At 45.5% G+C, this 16,815-nt stretch overlaps 1 protein-coding gene across 1 annotated transcript in view; it reads left to right on the forward strand.

Moving 5' to 3' along the window:
* The first annotated feature begins 9,416 nt into the window (after positions 1-9,416).
* MAP3K5 (mitogen-activated protein kinase kinase kinase 5) overlaps positions 9,417-16,815 on the forward strand; it is a 375,637-nt gene continuing 368,238 nt past the window's right edge. The window contains exon 1 of the mRNA XM_029596916.1: positions 9,417-9,571. Within this exon, the coding sequence (XP_029452776.1) occupies positions 9,417-9,571 (155 nt within the window). The remainder of the gene's footprint in view (positions 9,572-16,815) is intronic.

Genomic DNA, 16,815 nt, shown 5'->3' on the forward strand with positions numbered 1-16,815 from the left:
GGAGGTCCAGGCAATGGTCAGAAGCAGGCAACAGTCAAATGTATCCAAGGTCCAGGCTGAGTTCAAACCAGGTATCCATCCAAGGGAAAGGAAGAGGGATGGATAGACAAGGCAGGCAGGCTAGGTGCATGGACAGGAACAAAGACTGAAGTCACAGCTGGGATGAAGACTGGGCACCGGGAAACAACACCCATTACTGGAAATATTTGGACCTGTTGCTGAGGTGAGTTGCTTCTGGGGGCTGCACTTAAATAGGGCTGACCCGGTGATGTCATCTCTAGGGGTCGCTGGGACTTACCCACTGTGGTCCCCTTAAATTCCAGAAGGTGGTGCGCGCATGCTGCAGTGAAAAGCAGGGTCGTACCACACTGCTGACCAGCTGCATTTGCCGTGGTGAAGAGGGACTCCGGCAGCCTGGTTGGGAAAGGTAAGAATGGCGGTTTGTGGGGGTAGCCCGCGGACCACCGAATGCAACAACCTCTCATCCTTCCCTTCCTATTGGAGTCTCCTGTCCCCTTGTTGGAGGCTTTTCTCTTTTCTCCTCATTTCTAGGCTCTGGTTTACAACTGTATGTACCATTGTTGGCACTGAAAAGCATTTTTTGGAATTTGCATGTCATTACTTTGAGCCTGTGCTGGCCCACAGATTTTGAAAATGTTTGGCAGAGGAGAGGCCAGCGATCAAGAGAAGAGTCTCAGCCCATGTTAAGCGAGGTCGTCCTCCTGTCAGGTTCTTTCCTTATTTGGTCTCCTCCTGCACGAGGGCAGCAGATCATACAGCACACGGAGCCAGCTTCAGGCACACCCATGCAGTACATGCAGCACCAGCTCGGGCATACCCTGTGAACAGCATGGTACTGGCTTGCTAGTATGGGACTGCTGGAAGATTGCTGCACAGCCAGAGGCCATGTGTACATGTGTCCTGTCGGGCAACTGCGCAGAGTTTTACATTCAGTTACTGCTGTCACCGGGCACTGTACAAAGGGTCTTAAAACCAGACTTTCTGGTTTGAAATTGGGACAATTGGCGAGCAACCCCTTCCTAGAGACTTGAGAGTAAAAGGAAGACAGCAGCTTTGAAAAAAAAAAAATATAGGAGAGGGTCTGGAAATGAGAACTGGGGCTATGTACGGTTGGAAGCGAAGAAACAGGAGAAAAGGAAGTTCAGAGATGACATGATGAGAAAATGGGGAAGTGGAGGGGATAAATGAAAGTGCAAGAGACAGAGAAAAGGGGGAAACAGAGGGATGAGAAGTCTGAAAGAAATGGAGGCATCCTTTCCACCTTAGGGAAGAGTTTAAGAAGTGAAGAACAGACTCATGGAGAGAAAGAAATCCAGAGGCTTGGTGTGAAGTGCTAGGGGGAGGCAGCACTGCTATCCCCTGCTGTAGTTTCACTGTTATATCCCTGCTGGGACGGATGAACAGACTAGGGGTGGAGGATCAGAGGTAGAGAAGAGATTCAGGTGACGGCATAGCCTTCGGTGTGTGCATAGCATAAAGGTGAGGGAGAGAAGAGAAGGCAAAGGAGCTGAGGATGGAGGAGGGCAGCCAAGCAGAGGTGGTTGTGGGCGGGGGGAGCAAAGATTCAACCCTTTCTCTGGATGTGGTTCAGAGTCATTATGGCACTCCCAGTCCCAAGTGATGAACAAACTATTGATTGGTGAATGCAATCATTTACCTTCCCTGTTACAGCGAGAACATATAGTCCACCTTTCTATAAATGATGTTTTGTGACTCAGAAACAACAGGGCACGATTTTATTACACTGCAGACTGTTGACTGCTTTTTCCTGTGCCTTTGCACGTGAACCCAAATGAACTGCAGTGTAGTTTTACTTCTTGATACATGTGATGAACTGGTCCTTCTTGGAAAAAGGTGTGACCCCCAGTTTCGGAATATACTGGATTACAAAAGAAGTTTCTGAGGGATGTGCGTTAGGGCCTCTTCTTTCAGGCTTAATTACGAATCCAGTTATTTCCCTGTTAAAGCAAGAACACGTAGTATGATGCTGTATTGTATTCTGACTCAAAACCTGCATCAGGAACAATAGGACGCGGTTTCATTACACCGCAGAACGGGTTTATTCAGAAGTGTAATATGACATTGTACTGAGCTTGCAGTGCTCTTATTTTTAATCTCTGCTGCAATGAAAAAAAAAAGAGCTGTTATTATGCTCTCAGAAATTGTTATTTATGTGGAGCTGTAGTTTTTCCTGAGCCCGGTTCAGGACCTGACTTGCTAGCATAATTTTACTTCTATCCAAATATAAATGAATAACACGCTCATTAATGATCTGTTTCATGCTATTTAGGCTCTGGAAACCACATGTTTTAATCACAGATTAGCAGCACTTAAAATATTCATCTGAAGCCCCACCAGCAGCACCACCATCCTGTATAACAACTCACCATGACAGTTTGTAAATGAAATTAGATGGAAGTAGCAAAAATCATTTGCATATTTGGCATTATGATGTCACTCTGCTGTCTGTTTCTCACTCCCACAGTGCTTTATTGTCATTTTCCCTCCTATTGTTCTCCTCCTTCATCCCAATTCTCCCTTCCTCCCATGTGTTGTTAGATTTCATAGAGACAGTGGTGTAACTATTGTATTTGGCACCCGGTGTGGATACTTTCTTTGGCACCCCCGATTCACTTCTCCATCCCCCTCCCCCCAAAATTCACTTCTCTGTCTCCCTTTCCCCTCCCCCCCTGGTCACTTATCCACCCCTCCTCCTCCCTGGTGATCTCCGGTTTCCCTCTCCTTCATACAGGCTCCCTCTCTCACACACACAAACATGCATCCTCCCTCACTCCCATATACTCACATACACAGACTCACACACACATAGACATAAACACACTCTCTCTTTCACGTCCTACCCCACTCCCCATCAGAAATACAGCAGCAACTTCCTCCTTCAGCCGCTGCGACAGACGGGGCCTCGTCATTCTTCTTGAGGCTGCTTGGGGGCTGGTGCAGCTCTGCTTCCTGCACCAGCCCCCACGCTGGTGCAGGAAGCAGAGAGGAGAGGGGCAGTGTTGTTGCTGCTCCATGCGCAAACGCTAATGCTGCCTCTTTGTGCGACCCGGGTCATGCGCTGATCTTCCTTCTACGTTGGTCTGCGACTACATGACCTTTCTTTTTTCCTGCCCGCGCCGACCCTCTTCCGGGCCGTGCAGATGGGAAAAAGAAAAGACTATGTAGTTGCTGGTTCCAGACCTGTAGCTTACACCAGCCCGGTGGCCACAGACTTCCCGACTGGCACCCCCACACCTGGCTGTCACCCTGGGCGGACCACACCCCTGCACCTCCTCTTAGTATGCTACTGCATAGAGATATATTTGAGAAAGCTGTGGGAACAAGATTTTACTTAGCCAAGGCTGCAGCATGATGCTTCTTCTAGTTAGGATTCCCAAAATAGCTCCAGTCCAGAAGGACAAGGCGAGCCAGTCCTGTGTGTACGGAGATGTAGTCTGGCATTTCTTAAAGAGCTCAATTAGAAAATCAGAACTGCATCTTCATGCATGGGATAAAACCAGGACTGGCCCTACGTCTAGGTGACCAGGCCAGAGGGCCAGGGAGGAGAATACGGTTGCATCTGTATCCCCCATCATGAGGTGAAAGTATTGCCAATACCTGGTCTATTCCTATTCCATCCTGCCTGAAAGGAACCGAAGGAGGCAGGGCATTGCAACTCTGCCACAGTTTCCCTGTACCCTGTAGTATTGCTGGGGCACTGTAAGAGTATCACAACAAATGTGCCCAAAACACTCTTATTCCAGATTCATACAAATGTACACACACATCAAAATAAACAAAGAATCTGGTGTATCCATTAACATCAATATTGCTGTGGAACCACATACAGTTTTTGTTACATTTGTAGGACCTCTGTGCTACATGGGTGTGTAGCATGTACACCCCATCTGTAGTTTACAGGTCCAAAATTACTTTATTTTACTTCAACCATACTCTTTTTTAGAGTTTTAAACGATTTTTAGAAATGTTTTTCTTGTTTTCTATAAAACTATTCAAAGACCCCACTAATCAAGGTATTATAAGCATACCGTGCTATCAATATATGTGAAAGCAACAGCTCTTCACTGCCAATGCTCATTTAAACCGCTCGTCGGAGCATGATACTCATCTATAATGTGATTTTCTGACGCACTCATAACATCATCCCGTCCCGACACGATCGTGTTTCGGACCGTCCTGGTCCTGCTTCAGGGGTAAAATGTAAATTCCAGTTTTCAAGGGTCTCCAGAAAACGCTGTTCTCGCGGTTCCAGTTACAGTTCCTTTTTCCTTTTACTCCCGTCGATATCCTCGGCGGGATGATGTTATGAGTGCGTCAGAAAATCACATTATAGATGAGTATCATGCTCCGACGAGCGGTTTAAATGAGCATTGGCAGTGAAGAGCTGTTGCTTTCACATATATTGATAGCACGGTATGCTTATAATACCTTGATTAGTGGGGTCTTTGAATAGTTTTATAGAAAACAAGAAAAACATTTCTAAAAATCGTTTAAAACTCTAAAAAAGAGTATGGTTGAAGTAAAATAAAGTAATTTTGGACCTGTAAACTACAGATGGGGTGTACATGCTACACACCCATGTAGCACAGAGGTCCTACAAATGTAACAAAAATTGTACGTGGTTCCACAGCAATATTGATGTTAATGGATACACCAGATTCTTTGTTTATTTTGATGTGTGTGTGCACTGTAAGAGTAGCCAGAGAGTTCACCACAGAAGATTCTGTTACCACCCTTGCAGGTTCTGCTCAGCTGCCACAGTGCCAAATGGAGGGACATGAATGACAGTTCCCTGGACAACACTATAACCCACAGAGAAAAAAACCCTCTCATAAATATAGGGAGTTAAAGCAAGCTTCCAGTACCAAAAAAATCGTAGACTAGGGCGCTTGTATCATTTTAACACACTGTGAGACAGTGGTTCAGACAGAGGGACTGAAGAGCAAGAATGTTCCACAGAGATAGGAAAGGGAGCAGCAACTTGCCTTGGAGGAGGCTTAATCATGTAACATCCCACCTTTTCCAATTTCCCAGTACCAGAGAGACCAGTCCAGATCCTGAGGGTCAACCACAAACCAACTAAGGAGGGATTCTCCCTGGGTCTCAGACCCCAGCAAGAGTCTGCCTTTCATGGATCACCACCAGCTGCGCACTATTCCCTGTATTCTAAGCCAGCTTCAGACCAAAAGTCTAGACCTTTATCATAAGGTTTCTAAAACATCCAATGACTTCTATAAAAAAAAAGTAAGGCAAAAACCATCTATACAATGGAACAATCATTTTAAAATATTAATATTCCAAAATGTCAGCAAAGAAACTGTGGGAAAGGGTAGAGAATTTAATGAAACCAAAATAAATTGTGCCCAGAAAAAGGTAACAGCACTACTAGCACTTTTATACCATTAGGGCAGTTCCCCTCCAATCTCAGCCACTGCAGGGGGAAAGAGAAAGGGAGACAGCTCGCTCTGATATCTTGGCAGCTACATGGAAGTAGGGAGTCCTGTTTAATTTCCATTGTGAAACTCCTGCCACCGCATCCTTCCTGGCACCTAGGGTCGGGGCGGTTCTATAATGAGGCAGGGTGAGGCGGCCGATTCAGGCGGCAGGAATTTTGAGGCTGCAAAAAAAATGCCCCTCTCAGAACGCCGCTGTGGCGTCGCCTCACCCTGCCTGCCCCTGGCGCGGCTGCCTCAGCTCAGGCCAGCGGTGGCCAAAGAACAGAGAGAGGCTCGGGGCCGCGGCCGCAGCTCAGGCTAACAGCAGCCAAAGAACGGACAGAGGCCCCCAAGTGAGAGAGAGGCAGCTTGTGCGTGCTTGTTTGTGTGTGTGTGTGTACACGCTTGCTTGTGTGAGAGGCATATTGTGTGTATGTGTGTGTGCTTTTCTGTGTCTGAGTTTGAAATGCAGCTTGTGTGAGTTTGAGAGGTAGCTTGTGTGTGTGTGAGTTTGAGAGGCAGCTTGCTTGTGTGTGTGTGCATGTGTGTGAGAGATTGTGAGCCTAGGGGGTGAGAGAGTATGTGTTGGAGTGCTTGGGGGGGGGGAGTGTGTGTGAAAGAGAGCATGTGTGAGGGTGCATGGGGGCTTGTGAGAGAGAGCATGTGTGAGGGTGCTTGGGGGGGGGGGAGAGAGAGCATGTGTGAGGGTGCTTTCATGTGGGTGCCAGAGAGAGGGAGCTTATGGGGGAGTAGGGGATTGGAGTGGCAGGGGGGGGGGGGGGCGGGGTGGGAGCATCATCTCATCCCTCACTTCAGGCAGCAAATTGCCTTGAGCCGCCCCTGCCTAGGGTTGCCAACTTTGAAAATTAATTAAAAAATAGACAGGCTCCCTTGCTTCCTTCCCTTGGACCTCCTGCTGGAAACATTTTCTTGCAAAGCAGGGGGCTGATCCTAGGTCCAAATGTGATGGTGGCAGTGTGCATCCTTGCTCAGGCTCTAGTCTGCACTCATTCACAACCTTTCACTGTTGTCATCACAGTCAGGCCTAGAACTGTCCTCTGTTTCATAAGCAAAGGTCTCCACTGGGGTGATTGAGTGGTGGTAGCAATGTCAAGAGAGAATGAGGACCTCTGGTGGTGGTGGAGGGGAGCATCTGCTGCTGTTAAAAACAGCGGTCAGCTGAATTCAGGCAATTACACTGATAGCTTAAAGGTCCTGTTCTTGGTGCAAAATGTCAGCACCATGAGCATTTTCAAAGCTCATGTGCTAGTTCTGTTTGTCTCATGCATTGCAAGATCAGAATCAGCTTACTGGCATTTTGCTGTGAGCAATGTGTTGGCTTAACATAAGAAAATGCCACACTGGGTCAGACCAAGGGTCCATCAAGCCCAGCATCCTGTCTCCAACAGAGGCCAATCCAGGCCATAAGAACCTGGCAAGTACCCAAAAACTAAGTCTATTCCATGTTACCATTGCTAATGGCAGTGGCTATTCTCTAAGTGAACTTAATAGCAGGTAATGGACTTTTATTTATTTATTTATTTATTTTTAATTTTTATATACCGAAGTTCTTGTAAGAATTACATACTTTTCCTCCAAGAACTCATCCAATCCTTTTTTAAACACAGCTACACTAACTGCACTAACCACATCCTCTGGCAACAAATTCCAGAGTTTAATTGTGCGTTGAGTAAAAAAGAACTTTCTCCGATTAGTTTTAAATGTGCCCCATGCTAACTTCATGGAGTGCCCCCTAGTCTTTCTATTATCCGAAAGAGTAAATAACCGATTCACATCTACCCGTTCTAGACCTCTCATGATTTTAAACACCTCTATCATATCCCCCCTCAGCCGTCTCTTCTCTAAGCTGAAAAGTCCTAACCTTGTTAGTCTTTCCTCATAGGGGAGCTGTTCCATTCCCCTTGTCATTTTGGTAGCCCTTCTCTGTACCTTCTCCATCGCAATTATATCTTTTTTGAGATGCGGCAACCAGAATTGTACACAGTATTCAAGGTGCGGTCTCACCATGGAGCGATACAGGGGCATTATGACATTTTCCGTTTTATTCACCATTCCCTTTCTAATAATTCCCAACATTCTGTTTGCTTTTTTGACTGCCACAGCACACTGAACCGACGATTTACTGTCTTTGCATGCCATGTGGAATGTTTGCCAGAGATTCCCGACCTCTGGTTTAATGTAAATAGCCCCATTGTCATGTCCTCACTAGCAAGGGGGGGTCTATTTCTGGGGGTTGCTAAGTCCTGACACAACTTACTCCATCTACTACTGCAACCCCCAAGTCTATTGCATAGAGAGGGGAAGCTGGACTTCAGGATCCATAGGCTTAGGACTCTAACACACTCCAATAAATTACTCATCATATAGGAGATATTGTTCCAACAAAATTAAGTATGCTGTGGCAAAATTTGTTCAATGATAACAACCTGACAAAGTACACATTTTCTGTGAATGAATTCATGATTTCAGCAGGTTGTATACCTAAAACCAATCTCATAGGATCCTCTTAAATTGATTTTTTTCCATCAGGTTTTCCTAGGGAATAGCTTTGAGGGTTCCCTAATTAGGAATCCCTCTTCCACTGTTGTGGATAAGCATGCATGAAATGTAGCCAACAGATACAGGACTTGATACGATTACACATTATTGGGTAACCTCTAATATAAATCAGTGAATGCTTGTTTGAAGCTAGCTAGAGACTGCATTATACAAATCACCTCTTGTTGGTACCTTTCATTGATTCAAATGATAGAAATTCATCAGTCATATCAAATTTGCAGTTAATTCCTCTGACTGTGTATATAAAACCATCCCCCCAAACCTACCCCGAGTTGAAATTCTCCCCTCTCATAGTGATATATATATATATATATATCTAGCATGTCATAGTGACTCTATGCAGTGTGTGTGTGTGTGTGTCTCTCTCTGTCTCTCAAAAATGACTATTGCACATAAATCATGTATGAAAATTTTTCCTTTCTATTTTTTTTTTTTGGGGGGGGGGGGGGGGAATCACATATCCTGTGTGCTGTATCTTGCTTGTCCAAGCACACTAAAGTGATTTAAGAAATATTTAATTCACTAGAGGGCCTCTCTCCTCCTCCATTAAGATTAGAACCCCCACCATTCTTTTAGTTTAACAAGGAGCTGGAGAGTTACATATGCAGTTTCATTTTATGTTTTATTCACATTTTACTGGGTTCTGTTACGAGAGCGACCTCCGTCGGCCGTCACGCTCCGAGGCACGGAGGCGCGGTCGTCTCTAAGCAGGGTTGTGAGCCCTTGGGCCACGGCATGACCCAGGGAGGAGCCCCAAGCCAGACCACGGGAGGTGAGCTGGTGCGAGCATGGGTACATGGCAAGACATGGCAGACACAAGGACTGGGCACAAGGTCTGACCCTCAACCGGACCTGCATACCCCAGACAACCAACAACACAATGTTGATTGATGAACAGTCCTCCGACCGTTCCAAGCCCTTTCGACCTGCCGCTGGGTACGGCAATGGGTGGCAGGCCGGACAGAGGACGAGGGCAGACAGAGTCCTTGGAAAACAGAAGACATCACAGACGAGGGCTGATGCGAAGACATCTCGGCCGAGGCAAGAAGCTGGGAAGGTAGACAATGGCACTGTCTCTCAGGGCACCCTACACAGCCCACCTTCACGGGCGGACCCAATGGGCTGGTCGCGGACCACCCTGTCCCACTACGTGCCCTACACAGCCCTAGGAAGCTGGTCATGGACCACAAGGAGAGCGGGACAAGCGCAGGGAAGAATCCAGCCGAGGCAGAACTTCGACGACGGAGCCGATGTCATCCGGAGCTCCACAAAGGCTGGCAGGACAGGACGGCTCAGGAGCACAGGACACCAGTCCACTGCCGGCATCTCCACAGACAGAGAAGCATCACCTGGACATCCATGGCCGGCAGAACAGAAGGCTCCAGAGCACTGAAGAGTGCTAGAAGGGCTAGAACACCAGGAAGCAAGACATCAGGAGACCTGGACGGGGGACCTCAGGAGTCGAAGACATGGAACACAGGAAGCATCGAGACAACAGAAGAGCTGAACATCAGGTACCAGGAACTCGAAGACATCTGAAGACAGGGACAGGAGACGTCAGGAACCTGAAGACGCTGAAGACCTGGACGACGAACATCTGGAACAAGGAAACAACTGAAAACATGGACATCCGGATTTGGCCTACACCAGGACTGGGAACAAGGAACATGAAGACACTGAACACAAAGCCATCAAAGCAAGGAGAAGACCACGGAGGACCTGGATCGACAAAGGAACACAGACGACTGTAAAACCCGATCCGAAGGCACCGAGAGACTGACGAAGAATCCCTTTTATAGGGCTGAAGCAGGAAGTCATCATGAGGTGGAGCCAGCAACACTTTCTGTGGCTGGCCCTTTAAATACAGTGAAGAGGCGTGCACCGGCACCTAAGGAAAGCTGAAGTAGAGAGCAGGACCCTGGACAGTGGCGCTCTCCTGCACTTCGCCGCGGAGACGCAGGAAGCAGGCAGACAGGGTTCAGGATGGCCTCCTGCCGTCCGGCGAGGACCCCGAAGGCAAAGTTGCAGTTCCCTGCCACGAAGGCTGACCCGGGGCAGCTCCAGGCCTCGAAGAGGAGCGACAGGATCGGCCGCGGCCTCCGGGCTGCGGAAGTGAAGTCAGCAGCAGCGGCCAGCCATGAAGGACGGCTGAGCACAGGGCCAAAGATGGGGGTGGCACCCAGGCCACAGAGGAAGGCGTTGGCGGCATCCTGCCGCGGGACCAGGCTCAACTGGCGGCATTCCCTTGCCGCTCGAGGAAGTCAATGGCAGCTGAGAGGTAGGAGGCCTGCTCGCGGAGGGAACTGCGGGCAGGATTCATAACAGTACCCCCTCCTTAAAGACCCCCTCCTCAAACCTCGTTTCAATGGCTTAGAGGAGACAGGATATCAGTCCAAACTGACAGGGGAAGAGCGAGGGTCCAAGAGCGAACATTGGACAAATCTTGGCAAGGCACAGTAACGATGGCAACACTGTAGCTGAAGAAATGAAGGATATTGAAAATCCAAGCATGGCGCAGACAAGACATTAAAGACGTAACACACAAGGCATGAGATTGCAGGACAGCAGGCTTGCATCTCACGTTCTGGTGACCAAACAGCAAATTTCAAGGCAAGGCATCCAAGATAAACAGAAGGCATAGCTAAGTATTGAAGAGCGGTTTTTGGTTCACTGTGGTAACAGAAAACAAATCTCAGACTGGATTCTATAGCTGTAATGGTGAAACTCAGGAGACTACGTAGACCACTTATTAACTGACCTTTGAACAGCCGAGGAGTCAGGAGGACTCAAATGGAAGTCCGACATAGAGTTCAGAAGCTGGAGAGCCATTCTAGAGGCAACTTCCACAGGATCTTCACCATTGGAAGCTCGAGATCCCCCCGGGAGGAGCCCTTGAGGAACCGAGCCACTTAGGCTTAGGAGTAGATATCCAGGAACTCATGTGCGGTGAGAGTTGCAGAGGACATGAGTCGAGCAAGAAGTCGGAACTGAAGAAGTCGATGTAATCTTCACCATTGGAGACCCGAGATCCCCCCAGGAGGAGCCCTTGAGGACCCGAGTCGCTTGGACTTAGGCAAATTCTGCGGAAGGCGGAAGTCTGAAGCTAAATAAGTAGCAAAGACTAAGAAGCTCAGTGTGATGGTCAGTAGGTGCCACTATAGTACTGAAGCAAGGGACTGTTTGCTGATGATAATTGCTTCAGTGACATGAAGAAGTAGTCCCCTTAAGTTGGAACAAGGAGCGTGCCCGACGATAGGGGTCGCTGAGGAACTATGCCAGAAGTTGTTAGTCAAAGGGAAACACTCCTTAGGACGGCGTCAAGAAGCCACATTGAGATGGAAGAGACTTCAAGAAGTGGGACTTGAAGATGGCAATAGATTCCGATGAGTGCGAGGAATCCCACAGGCAGATGGTCAAAGGGAGGCCCTGGCGAGCAACTTGCAGCAGTGAGTCACTGATGGCAGAACAGATAACAAGAACTCAGGAGTTCCAATCCTGATTGAAGGCTTGAGATGCTACGTACTTGAAAAACTCATGGTGGCGAGCTTCTAGGTGCAAGATAGCTCGCACTGAATGAAAATCTGAATGAAATCTGAATGAACTGTATTCGATGGGGGGGAGAATGGCTGATGTGCACGAAGCAGGAGAGAGACCTTGGGGTGATAGTCTAATGATCTGAAGTTGGCGAAACAATGTGACAAGGCGATTGCTAAAGCCAGAAAAATGCTGGGCTGCATAGAGAGAGGAATATTGAGTAAGAAAAGGGAAGTGATTATCCCCTTGTATAGGTCCTTGGTGAGGTCTCACCTGGAGTACTGTGTTCAGTTCTGGAGACCATATCTCTTAAGAGACAGAGACAAGATGAAGGCGGTCCAGAGAAGGACGAACAAAAAGGTGGATGGTCTTCATCGAATGACTTATGAGGAGAGATTGAAGAATCTAAATATGTACACCCTGGAAGAAAGGAGGAACAGAGGTGATATGATACAGATACTTGAAAGGTTTTAATGATCCAAAGACAATAACAAACCTTTTCTGTCAGAAAAAAATCAGCAGAACCAGAGGTCACGATTTGAAGCTCCGGGGAGGAAAAGTCAGAACCAATGTCAGGAAGTATTTCTTCCTGAGAAGGTGGTGGATGCCTGGAATGCCCTTCTGGAGGAAGTGGTGAAGACCAGAACTGTAAAGGACTTCAAAGGGGCGTGGGATAAACACTGTGGATCCATAAAGTCTAGAGGACGTGAATGAAGAGTGGGTGGCTCGTGGGAATGACGGCTACTACCTGGAGATAATACCCTTATTCAAAAACATACACATGGTTAAAGCAACTCCAACATTGCTCTAAGCTTCAACGGCAAGAGGAAATGTGGAAAAAATGATTTGCATTCACAAAAAAGCGGGGAGTAGCTTGCTTGTTACGACGCTACTACCCCGAACCAAATAAGCCTGATACTTCACTTTCAATGCATAGCTCTCTGCTTCATCAGCAGGGGAGAAAGACTGATACTTCAAGCATATCCAGCATAGCTCTCTGCTTCAACGGCAGGGGAGAAAACCTGATACCTCATTTCAATGGATATCCAGCATACCTCTCTGCTTCAGCGGCAAGGGAGAAAGACTGATACTTCAAGCATATCCAGCATAGCTCTCTGCTTAAACGGCAGGGGAGAAAGTCTGATACCTCACTTTCAATGCATATCCAGCATCTCTGCTTCAATGGCAGGGGGAATGAAGAAAAGTGGATCTATATCAGACAACAACCAAGGACTGGATTATTTAGTCTGGGTAAATAAATAAGCATGGGTGTAGCTTGCTTATTGCGGCGGTTACTACCCATAACTAATTAAGCTAGATATTTCACTTAGATGCAGTTCCAACACTGTTCTCTCATTAATGGTGGGGGTAGAAGGGAAATAGAACTAAAAGGTTACTAAGAGCCAAGAGTAACAGATAAGTATGAAAAAAAAAAAAGTGCGAAACTTGCTGGGCAGACTGAATGGACCATTTGGTCTTCTTCTGCCGTCATTTCTATGTTTCTATGTTTCTCCCTTAGGTGCCGCTGTCGCCTTGTTTATTCTGCAAGCTGTCATCTTTTATCTCATTTTAATTGCTTTCAACTCCTGTACCAGCTATCCTGTGTTTAACGCAGCAGTGCTGATTAAAAATGTGTTCCAGCAAATGGCACAGAACAAAGAAACTTTTATTTTAAGGACTGTAAGACGATACAAGTTAAGTTCTTTTTGAAAGCTGCCTATCTGTAACCATTCTCACCATTATTTATTGAAGGAAATCTAGGTGCTGCCTGCTGTGCTTATGATCAAAAGCCTGTGCTAAGCCCTCTTTGATATACTCACAGAACTACATGAATACAGTATGAATATCTGAAATATGATCTCAAAGGTCAAGGGCACAATATTCATTTCAGGCTTATCGAGACAAATGATGCTGCTTGAAGATCCAGCTGTGTTTGGTGGCCGGCACTTAACCGGCTATTTTTTATCCAGCTAAAAACGTTAGCTGGACAAGTTGGGAGAAGTACAATGCATTCCAGGGGAGAGTCAGCTATCCAGCTAACTTACAGGGAATTTATCAAGCAGTGATAGGGCCACAACGCGTGTTAAACAGAGTATATCATGCAATATAGCTCTACTGAGGTGACATTGCGCGATATTTGGGCCTGAAACTCACCCCTTTTACAATGAGCTGTTTTGCAAGGCATTTGTATGCATGGATTTTGCAAATCCATTAAGAGCAGCTCATGCATATCTAGTCCTATGTAAATATAATAACACAGATGACTTTGAATTTTTCAGCCACATTATTTTATCTACAGCTTTTCCAGAAACGCAGGTCCTGATATTGTCATAAGAACATAAGAAATTGCCATGCTGGGTCAGACCAAGGGTCCATCAAGCCCAGCATCCTGTTTCCAACAGAGGCCAAACCAGGCCACAAGATCCTGGCAATTATCCAAACACTAAGAAGATCCCATGCTACTGATGCAATTAATAGCAGTGGCTATTCCCTAAGTAAACTTGATTAATAGCAGTTAATGGACTTCGCCTCCAAGAGCTTATCCAAACCTTTTTTGAACCCAGTTATACTAACTGCACTAACCACATCCTCTGGCAACAAATTCCAGAGCTTTATTGTACGTTGAGTGAAAAATAATTTTCTCTGATTAGTTTTAAATGTGCTACTTGCTAACTTCATGGAATGCCCCCTAGTCCTTCTATTATTCGAAAGTGTAAATAACCGATTCACATCTACTCGTTCAAGACCTCTCATGATCTTAAAGACCTCTATCATATCCCCCCTCAGCCATCTCTTCTCCAAGCTGAACAGCCCTAACCTCTTCAGCCTTTCCTCATAGGGGAGCTGTTCCATCCCCTTTATCATTTTGGTTGCCCTTCTCTGTATCTTCTCCATTGCAACTTTATCTTTTTTGAGATGCAGTGACCAGAATTGTACACAGAATTCAAGGTGCAACTCACCATGGAGCGATATAGAGGCATTATGACATTTTCCATTTTATTAACCATTCCCTTCCTAATAATTCCTAACATTCTGTTTGCTTTTTTGGCTGCTGCAGCACACTGAGCTGACGATTTTAAAGTATTATCCACTATGATGCCTAGATCTTTTTCCTGGGTAGTAGCTCCTAATATGGAACCTAACATCGTGTAACTACAGCAAGGGTTATTTTTCCCTATATGCAACACTTTACACTTGTCCACATTAAATTTCATCTGCCAATTGGATGCCCAATCTTCCAGTCTTGCAAGGTCCTCCTGTAATGTATTACAATCCACTTGTGATTTAACTACTCTGAATAATTTTGTATCATCCGCAAATTTGATAACCTCACTCATCGTTTTCCTTTCCAGATCATTTATATATATATTGAAAAGCACCGGTCCAAGTACAGATCCCTGAGACACTCCACTGTTTACCCTTTTCCACTGAGAAAATTGACCATTTAATCCTACTCTCTGTTTCCTGTCTTTTAACCAGTTTGTAATCCATGAAAGGACATCGCCTCCTATCCCATGACTTTTTAGTTTTCTTAGAAGCCTCTCAAAAAGGATATAGCTGCCTCTCAAAAAGGGGGCACTCCATGAAGTTAGCAAGTAGCCCATTTAAAACAAATCAAAGAACATTCTTTTTCACTCAGTGCCTAGTTAAGCTAGGCAGGGTGACCATTCAACACTGGATATGCATTGAAAATCATCTTTTCTTCATTCACCCTGCCATTGAAGCAGAGAGCAACACTGGATATGCATTGAAAGCAAATGCATCAGGCTTGTTTGGTTTGGGGTACTAACCGCCGTAATAAGCAAGCTACTCACCGCATTTTTTGTGAATGCAAATCCTTTGTGAGGCTGATGCAGTGGTTGCTGCCTTTTCCTACATAAAGAACTCTTTATGCTGCATTTAGATGTCTTTTGTTAACTATTTTCCTATTGTATGTAGTCTTGCATTTTGAGATTTTATTACCTGTATTTTTATCACTTTTATAATATGTTTTTAACATGTATATTAAGTGCCTGCTTAACTTATGGATATGTATTTTTAATTTCTTTGCTGTCCGTTTTTAATGTATTTATAATTGTGAATGTATCAGGATGTGAACCGTTCTGAGCAAAGGGCGGTATATAAATAAAGAAAAGACTGCATGAACTTATCCGGCTAACTTGGAGATATCTGGGAATATTAATGGGCTGAATATCCATTATAAGTTAGCTGGATAAGTTTATTCAGCTACTTTATCTGCTCCCCATGCTGCTGAGTATCGGGCGCCACGTTTTAAAACAAATGTGCCGTGCCTGCCCCACGCTCCCCCCCAAAAATGTCAAAATCTAAGTGATAGAATACATTTGTAAAATAAAAGTTCTGTGTATAGTACCAATGGAGAACCAGGAAAGCTGATATTTTGAAGAATGTGACTAAACGTGGGGGTCAGAATCTTTTGGATTTCATGATAATTGAATGGGTGTTCTACCCACTAGTATTGTGAAAACAAACAAAACCTACATGTAGCCATTAAAAACTCTGAAAATATCATTACATAATTGTTCTTGTGGTCACTGGGGTGAAGGGGCAGGATTGCAATCAAGTCATATAATTGTACGACATAGATATTTTTTACTAAGCACTTACTTTACTAGTAGTGCATTTTTCTTATAAAAATGTATGTATATGCACAGGTCCTCACTGGGATCCCTACAAAAGTATAGTTTTTCAGAAGGTCTGTATAGGTAGAGCAATACGAGAGGAGCATACCATCTATTCTATAGCACCCCTTTGTGAGGCTGATGCAGTGGTTGCTGCTTTTTCCTATATAAAGTCAAGACCCTAGTAGAAGTGTGGATTTTTAATTGGATGTCAGACAGTGAGGAACATTTCTTCTGAATTCCTGATTTTTGGGCGAGAGGAAATATTAGGCCTATACAATAGGGTCTGGATTGGGCGAAAAATCCAGAGACTTTTTCTTTTGAGACTTTCCCTTCTTTTTGAGGAGGCAAGTGATTTTATTTTTGGACGTTTTTTGAAGGAAGGTTTTTCCCACTCTTCCTTGCTTTTTTGAACATTAAAATGGATTTCATCTTGTCTGAGAGCCATCTAAGCAAATTGTAAGAGAGAGAGCTCAGACATTCCTCTAATGTCTGAAAGGAGTAAAAAGAAACAAGGAAGAGGAGTGAAGTGAAGTGGCATCCATCTGGTACATAACCACTGTATCTACCTATCCACTGTCTAG

This window comes from Rhinatrema bivittatum, chromosome 3 (assembly GCF_901001135.1).
Source record: "Rhinatrema bivittatum chromosome 3, aRhiBiv1.1, whole genome shotgun sequence".
Classification (NCBI taxonomy): Eukaryota; Metazoa; Chordata; class Amphibia; order Gymnophiona; family Rhinatrematidae; genus Rhinatrema; species Rhinatrema bivittatum.